Source organism: Phoxinus phoxinus (assembly GCF_949152265.1).
Source record: "Phoxinus phoxinus genome assembly, chromosome: 4".
In the NCBI taxonomy this organism is placed as follows: Eukaryota; Metazoa; Chordata; class Actinopteri; order Cypriniformes; family Leuciscidae; genus Phoxinus; species Phoxinus phoxinus.
The window spans coordinates 16,496,160-16,505,056 of NC_136879.1; the positions used below are offsets into that span (position 1 = coordinate 16,496,160).

The 8,897-nt window shown below is 41.5% G+C and overlaps 1 protein-coding gene across 2 annotated transcripts in view; it reads right to left on the reverse strand.

Annotated features, from left to right (window-relative positions):
• LOC306997965 (centrosomal protein of 295 kDa-like) overlaps window positions 1-7,252 on the reverse strand; it is a 29,182-nt gene extending 21,930 nt beyond the window's left edge. For both annotated transcript variants that reach the window (XM_079611623.1, XM_079611624.1), the window contains exons 1-3: window positions 7,198-7,252; window positions 6,980-7,117; window positions 208-357 (exon numbers count right to left, since the gene is read on the reverse strand). In XM_079611623.1, the coding sequence (XP_079467749.1) occupies window positions 208-209 (2 nt within the window). In that variant the 5' untranslated portion in view covers window positions 210-357; window positions 6,980-7,117; window positions 7,198-7,252. The remainder of the gene's footprint in view (window positions 1-207; window positions 358-6,979; window positions 7,118-7,197) is intronic.
• Window positions 7,253-8,897: the final 1,645 nt, after the last annotated feature.

The window sequence follows — 8,897 nt, forward strand, 5'->3', positions numbered from 1 at the left end:
ATGCTGCAGACTTATGGGGGAAACAGCAAGCGGAGTGGATGGATATTTACCACCATAGGGTGGTTGTGTTCACACACTGAGGACACTATCATGTTCAAAAACAACATAAAAGTGAAAAAAAGTTAATATAAAAGTTTGCACTAAAGGTCCCCTTTAAATACAAGCGCAGGCCACCTGAAGCCGCCTGTCCAGTCCTCGCTCACTCACATTCTCCTGCGCGCTGCGGCGTGCGTGCCCGACGGTCTTCAGGCTGTGCTGGTAGAGTGTGGACAAGGCCTGCAGTTTGAGCGAGTGCTGCTGCTGCCACTCGAGCTGCAGTGAGTCCGAGAGCATCTGGAGCTGCTGCTGTCTGCGCTCCTGCCCGACACAAACACCGCGTCAGTTAGAGGAGGCCAACACACACACACACAACCATACTTGCCATAACCTGCAACTCCACACACCGATTCAAAGCAGCTTTACAGGAACCATGGAGTTTGTGTCTAGAATATCTTCACGCCCTATAATCGCGTTTAGAGCTAGGTCGTAATATAGTTTACATTATGCAACGATAGGGCTGGGTGATAAAACGATAACTATCGTGATTAATTTTCCTCGATAAAACGATAACAAGAGTTTGATAAATGTCCAATATAATGTTTATGTGCCAAAAGCGTAATGAAACAGCGCTGCTCATTTGAACCGCGCTACACGAACCATGTATCCACTGGGCAGCGTGAGCAAACGTGTTTACTCTGATCGATGTCGCGCGAGCACTACACCGCGCTGTGAGATCCAGTGAGAAGCGCCTGATTTCAGTGAAGTGCATGAATGTCTCAGTGATGATTTAATAGTTTAAAGTCAGATGAGACAGCGCTGACAAACAGGAGAGACGCGGAGCGCAACCATACAGTCTGAAGGCTTTGCAATCTACAAATCACCATAATTTACCACAGATTTACTGTAGTAACACTAAACACGCCATGGCGGCAGAAATGTTGGATATGCATTTAGAATTGTATTATATTATTAATGTGGACATGTATTAAAGGAGTAATGGAATATATCATTTAGGGATGGGCATTTTTGTCATTTTCTCATTTCGATCATCAACAGGTCTCAAAAACGAGTACTCGAGTAATCAGGGGGGTGGGGCTTGTGCGGGGGGTGGGGCTTGTGCGGGGGGCGTGGCGTGTCCGTCATGAAAATGTTACGAAAATTAATGTTGACAAATAAAAATATGACATTAAACATGAAAACATGAACTTATGACTAGAAAAAATAACACGATGATGCATGAATGTTTTCGAAAAAGAAACATCTGAAAGGAAAAGCTGCTTGAGGTAAAGCTGAAGAGTAAATGATCTCTAGTAAACTGAAGCACGTTCTACGAAAACCTATGAGATTAATAATCAGATATCCTAGATACATAACATTAACGTAACATTACAACTTCCATGAACAAAAGGACGCGAATGCGCATGTGAACTAGTTTTTTTACAGTCAGTGGTTTGATAGGGAAATCTTGGATGCGCTATTCCCTTAACAGCGCGCTGATACACGAGCAACTAAAGCACAGAGAATTTACAACACTATCACAATCCTGTTCTCATTATAATGCTGAATATCTTGAGTATATTGCCGCTGCACATCTTGCACTTAATTTCATTTTTCATGATAGAAAGTGATTACAGTGATCACTGCGCGTTTTCAAAGCCATAACTAGAAACAACCATCTTCCAATCTTGCAATGGAGCTGAGACTGAAGAGTGAATGTGCGGTCGGTAAACTGCAGTTTTTTGCTAGCTGGTTATTAAACTAAATTAAACACGTCTTGTATTTGTGATTAATCAGATATAGACAACAAAAGTAATCTTGCAACTTACATCTGCACAAAAGGACGCGAATGCGCACATGAACTTGACCGTGCGAGTCTGATGTGTAACACGTGAGCGAGCTTCCTTTAACAGCGCTGAAAAACTAAAGCTCAAAGAATTTACAAAATTATATTACAATCGTGTTCTCAGTATAATGTTATGTAATATAGATTAGCGCCGCACATCTCGCACTTAACTGCATTTCATGATCAAGTAAGTCCTGGCATCCCTGCAGTGCAGTGATTTTCAAATCCAGTTTCACTTTATTTCGCCGGTCTGGAAGGCGTGCTCTCTTACGGTAACCAATCAGACCTCAGGAACCGGCCCAAATGCCGCAATAACCAATCAGGAAAAATACGAATATATTTTTTTAAGTCAGGGCGATCATTGTTTTCATGATCGATCGTCGCTGTCACGAACGAGTATCGAGTACTCGATCGCTCTTGCCCATCCCTAATATAGGCCTAATTACAGTTTTTTTGTGATTAAAGGATTAGTTCACTTTTTTTAAAAACTTTTGCTGATAATTTACTCACCCCGATGTCATCCTAGATGTCCATGTCTTTCTTTCTTCAGTCGAAAAGAAATGAAGGTTTTTGATGAAAACATTTCTCCATATAAGGAGGATCAAGCCCTAATTTATCCCTGGTTGCTTGTTTAAAGGAGGTGACTAGTTGGTTACAGCAAAACTGCTTGCAGTTAAATGCCAGCAAGTCTGAAGTCATGGTGTTTGGGATGAAGGCTGACAGTGGTTTAACCGATTTTCTAGGTATATGGGAAACATACGTTCAGCCTAAAAATAAGAAATCTAGGTGTAATTTTTGACTCTGCTCTTATGTTTGACCATCAGGTTAAAAATGCGGTAAAACATTGTTTTTATCAGTTAAGGACTACTGCGAAAATGAAATCTTTTTTGTCTGTTCCTGATCTGGAAACAGTGATCTACGCATTCATCTCCACACGCTTGGATTACTGCAATGCTCTATATGTAGGAATTAGTCAATCTCTTATTTCAAGATTGCAGCTGGTTCAAAACGCTGCAGCGAGGCTCCTTACTGGTATTAAGAAAAGGGAGCATATTACTCCTGTTTTGAAAAGGCTTCATTGGCTCCCTGTGAAATATCGGATACAGTATAAGATTTTGTTATATGTTTATAAAGCTGTTCACGAGTTGGCCCCGGAATATATCAAGGACTTGGTGCTTATGAACTCTGGTAGATCTCAAAGGTCCTTTAATTGTTTACTGCTCTTTGTTCCAAGAACTCGTCTTAAAACTAAAGGTGATCGAGCTTTTTCAGTCGCTGGCCCTAGACTGTGGAATGCTCTTCCCCCTGATATTAGATCTGCACCGTCAGTTGATGTTTTTTTTGTTTTTTTGTGATCAATTATTTATTTATTTTCTTACAATCATACACATTGGAGAGGAAACACCTTCACAAGAGAAAAATAAGCCAATTACATCATCATTGAATATACATAAGCACATTAAAATGTTACTTATTCTGATGCCAGTTTCTCTTCTCCTCCCCATATCCTACCCAACCAAAAACCCCCCTCCAACCCCTGACAAGATTCGCTCAAGGTCTTGAGCCAAAAAAAAAAAAAAAAAAAAAAAAACCACACACACAGCCCACTCCCACTGCCACCCGTCCACCCCTCTGACATCCACAGAGATCCGCACCACACCATAGAACCCAGAGCAGGACATTGGATATTGTGTATATGTTAGATAAATCTCATATATCTGAAAGTATCAAGCACATCCTAACCTCTTCCCTCACATCATAAAATCAAGAAAAATCAGATGTAAACAATAGTAGAAAGAAAAAGTCTGACCTTATCTACATCATTTCATTTATTTTCTCTAATACCTCTGACCAACAGTCAATATTGGAGGTTTTAGCATAATGTAAACGTGCTGTAGAAAGCTCTAATTGAACAATTTCCCGATAGGAGGAGAGCCACTTCCTCATTGACAAAGTATGTGGGGGTTTCCAACGACAGACTATCATTTTTTTGGCGGCTGTCAAACCAGCCAAAAGAAGACGCCTATCGTTAATACTTAGCTTTAAAGACGATGTGTCATTGAGCAGAAGCAAGCATGGAGAGAAAGGAATGGGTCCTTTGATGATACTAGACATGGTGGATGAAGCACTATGCCAAAATCTATTGACCTCTGGACACTGCCACACCATATGGTAAAAAGTAGCAATAGTATTGTCTGGACAGAAATCACAATATGGGTTATCTCTAAATTTCATTTGCTGTAATCTTCGCGGGGTTAAATAGGACCTATGAATTAATCTATAATGTATCATTTGATGATCTGGGTTTCTAGATGATAAAGAAATATTTGACCAAACCACAGACCAGTCTGGGTCCTGAGAGATGTTAATATCTGTCTTCCAGAGTCTGATAAATGATAAAGGTTTATGTGAAGCTGTAGTCATGAATTTATATAACTCTGAAACAATACCCTTGATTTTACCCTTAGTATCAAAAATTACATGAAGGGGATGATTCCCCAACTCAATACCCCAAGGAACGCCCTGAGCGCGCATAGCTGTGCGTAACTGTAAATAAAAAAAGTGCCCGGCAGATTATAAGCTCTCTCTAGGTCATGGAATGCACGAAGACCCTGTTCCCCTATGATATCCTTAAGGACACAGACCCCTCTATTGCGCCACTGAGGGAACATAATTGGTTTCTTGTCAATTAAAAGCGAGTGATTATTAAAAATAGGGGATTGAGCGAAAAATGTGTATGGAATTTTGGCACATCGGTGGACTTTATGCCACACAGTGAAAAAATAAGAGATTATTGGACCAAAATTGCGTTTAACTATACTATGAGGTATATTAGAATATACCAGACTAGGCAGACAATATGGATATGTTAATCGTTCTTCAATGGGACGCCATGACACCAAAATCTCTGGATTCGACCATATAGCAAGTGGGCGCAAAACAAAGCTCCAGGAGTACCACTCAAAATTGGGCAAATTTACACCTCCTGAAAATCGATGTCTTTGTAGAGTAGATGCTTTGATTCTGGGTTTTTTCCTGTTCCATAAATAAGAGCTAATGATTGAATGTAGCTTCTTCCAGTAACCACCCGGTGGAGCTAGGGGGATCATACTACTCACAAAATTAACACGAGGCAATATGTTCATCTTAATAACTGAAAGTCTGGACTGAAAAGAAGTAGGGAGCGTCCCCCATCTATTCAGGTCACCCTCCACATTTTTTAGAACTTTATTATAATTGTCAGCAGTTAACAAGTTGAGTGAGGGACTGATGGACACTCCTAGATATGTAAGATTACTAACAACTGGAATATTAAAAAGTGGTATCTGGTCATCCAGTCCCCCCAACAACAATAAAGCCGATTTTGTCCAGTTTATTTTGTAGCCTGAAATACTGCTGAAATTCTTAAAAATGTCAAGAAGATGTGGAAGGGATTTAGAGGGATTTTTTGTGAAAATTAAAATGTCATCTGCATACAGAGAGATACAATGCGATGTGTCTTGAACAATGATTGGTTCTAAAGCCTCCGACTGCCGTATTGTCTGGGCAACAGGTTCCAAAGATAAAGAAAATAAAAGTGGAGATAGGGGGCAACCCTGACGGGACGATCTTGTGACTGGGAACCTAGCCGAACAGTTGTTGCCCGTTATAACGACTGCAGAGGGATTAGTATATAATAACTTTATCATAGAGATAAAGCTATCACTAAAACCCATAACTTGGAGGACAGACCACAAATAACCCCATTCCAATCGATCAAAGGCCTTCTCAGCGTCTAAAGAGAGAATGGCATTTTGATCTTCTGAATTGGAGGCAAAATCTATAATATGAAGCAAGCGACGGACATTATCCGATGCTAGTCTAGATTTAATAAACCCAGTTTGATCATGATGAACCAAGTGTGGCATGTAGCGCTCTAAACGTGTGGCTAAGACCTTAGCATATAGCTTGACTTCACAATTCAGAAGACTTAGAGGCCTATAGGAGGAACAGTCATAAGATGGCTTGTCCTTCTTAAGGACAAGCGGCAGCATGTTTACTATTAGGCTACTGTCGCTTTAAGACCGGCACGCGACGCATTTAATATACACGCATATGACACAAGCACTAGATTTTCTCTCAAATCTTTGCTTTCACTTTAGACATAACCAACTCTGTATATGTAAACCGTGTGCGTTTTTGACAGCATTAGCGCAATGACTCTAAAGATAACTTAGTCCATTATCCAGGCGCTGTTAGTTCCTGCGCTTCGGGTGTAAGCTCTCAGGAAAGCACACGTTACTGTGCGTTCACGAGCTCCGGCAAGGGCGGCGCGTTTTGGACGGCGAGAAGAGTTGAAATCAAGTCAACTTTATGGTAATAAGCTATGACGCGGTTCGGCGGCAACCAATCGGAGTGTAGAAGTCCTCCGCCTGAGAGGATACCAGAGAACACAATCCTGTAAACTTTGGTTCCGACCACATTAGTTCCTAAGCAAAATGGAGGAAAAGTTAATTTATGTTGCGGGTTTCCCCCAGCATTTCTTGCTGTTTCTATGATATTCTCTGGATGCCAGTGTTGATCCAAAATGAGCGGGTGCCTGCGGTTATGAGTCATCCAAAAATATTTCTAAGACATTAGGGTCGGTCGGGTCGTTTGAAATAAAGATGCCAATTAAACCTTTGTAATTGATATAGTACTAGACACAATTTTCTATGAAATACATAGGCCTACACTTTATTGGCTGAATAACTGGCGCGAAGATGACGGTAGAGATTGAGGCGGCAAGAGAAAAGGTGAAGACTGGGGAGTGGAAGCTCCGCAAATACACAAATGGAAAGAGCAAAGTGTGGGAGACATTTGCCGAAATAATGAAAGATGATGACCAAAGTGCTGGCTTTGTCATGTGTACTTCTTGTATGCCCGATTTCCCAACACGTTGAACTGAGCAATGCCATTGTACCATTTTAATAGGCTACTTTTAAACGCATATAGCTCAGTAATGCCCGTTTTATGTATTTTCTGAGAGGGGGCGGGATTTTTGTTGGGAAAGTCGGGGGAGAGACACACACTTCGATTAGACTGGATAAACACATGCACTCTTGTTGTTGGTCTCACCTTAGGACAAATGTGACATTTGCCAAAACCATCGGCTAATTTTGGGCACCAGCACATCCAGCAGTATCCGTATATCGTCACTCACGGCCCACTCAGCGTACTTTCTGACCGCTGTATTTAAAATGGGTTCATCAGCTCCTGTAGGAACACATTTGCAGAGTTTAGTAAAGCATCATCAAACACATCAACAGTGAGCAGTGTTGGAGAAGCCGACTCACGTGTCTCTGGGAGGATCAGTGCGCCTCTGAAGTCCATCAGCTTGACCTGCAGACTGTTTGGATATATGAGGATGTTCTTCATGTGTGTGTTGTGAAAGATGCCGTGATGCATGCAATGCTGCAGCGCCACAACGAGCTGCCGAATGATGTGCTTCACCACAAACTCAGTCGGGCTGCCTCGGTTTCTCTGGACATATTCAAACAAGGTCATGCCGTGATGCGGATATTCGAGAACCAGGATGTCTTCATCTTTCATCACAAAAATGTCATATAAGTGCATGACGTGTGTGCTAGTCAGAGGCTTCTGTAGCAGCAACATCGCCGCTGCGTCTCGGCTCAAAGGAGTGGAATAGCCGGGCTAAAGAAAAGAGGTCGACAGAAGGTTAGTTGACTCCTAACTAATCTCTGATCTCGTGACTAAAGGCCCAGGATACTTTTTCATCTCGCGAGCCTTTCAAAGTAAACTCTTGAGCTGCCCTGTCATTCATTCGAGCCATCAGTCAATTAATCACATGTTTATATTCATTTAATTACTTAAATATACTTGGGAATAAACCACATACTTTGTGCTTAAAGAGTTTATTAAAGATGAAAGCAATGTACTTTACAACTGATGTTTCTAGGCTTTCAACTATATCTTATACGGTCTACATACAGGTTTATCAATTACCAAATTAGAATTTAATAAACGATTATTGGAGAATTTCATGAAGAATAAAGTTGTCAACTTTCAAAGTCCACCAGCTTCTCAGGCCGGCTCTTCCTAAAAAACCTGATGAGCACCTAAAAAGTGAAGAAAATTGTTGCAAATGTAAGTAATCTGATCCATTTTAGTTTATGTGCATCTACAATCTTCACTTCTGATCAAAGCTGTATGTTTATGTCAGGACTGAAGACTAAAGGCAGAAGAGAACAAGAGGGAAAAAGTGTGAGTAACATACTCGTTTGCTATCCGACTTGCGGAATCCCATTTAATCAGTACGGTCGCCTCTGGTTTTTAGCTCCTTCACCACCTCGTAAAGAGATCGAAAGGATCCTGAAAAACACACGTTAGCATGTTAATAATATCCAGCATGAGCCTGAAGTCCAGCCGCAAACACACCTGAGGCCAGGAGACCACAAGAGTAGAGATTACACTAAAGCCAGAAGCATGAGTGACGATAAACACTCACTGCGTGTCTACACAGAGCTTACGTCTCTTCAGAAAGCTGTCAATGAGAGCGTCACAGATTATGTCATTCGCGCAGAGACCGCTATTACAGCTTTGAGAAATGCGGAAGAGACTTTAAGTGATGGCTTGTTGATTGCAATGGTTCTGAAGGGCCTACCGGACTCTTTTAAGCTATTTTCCATCCACATAACCCAAAGTGATGAAACGATAACTTTCACGGAAATTAAAACAAAGCTGAGGAGCTATGAGAGCACAGAAAAGTTTAGTGCTGCTTGCTCAGAGGATGACAGCGTGATGAAGGTGAAAGCAAGAGACGGGTGGAATATGAAATTGACCTGTTTTAACTGCGGGGACAGAAGGAACATAAGGCTGTGGAGTGCATTTCTACTACGAGTGAGCATAGAGAACAGCGACAGTGGTGTCATCTTTGCAAAAGTTCCACGCACAGGGATGTGAATTGCAGGTGGAGAAAGCGGGACAACGTGAAGCAGGTGGTGGATGAGGAGGACCACACCTTTGCTTTTAAGGT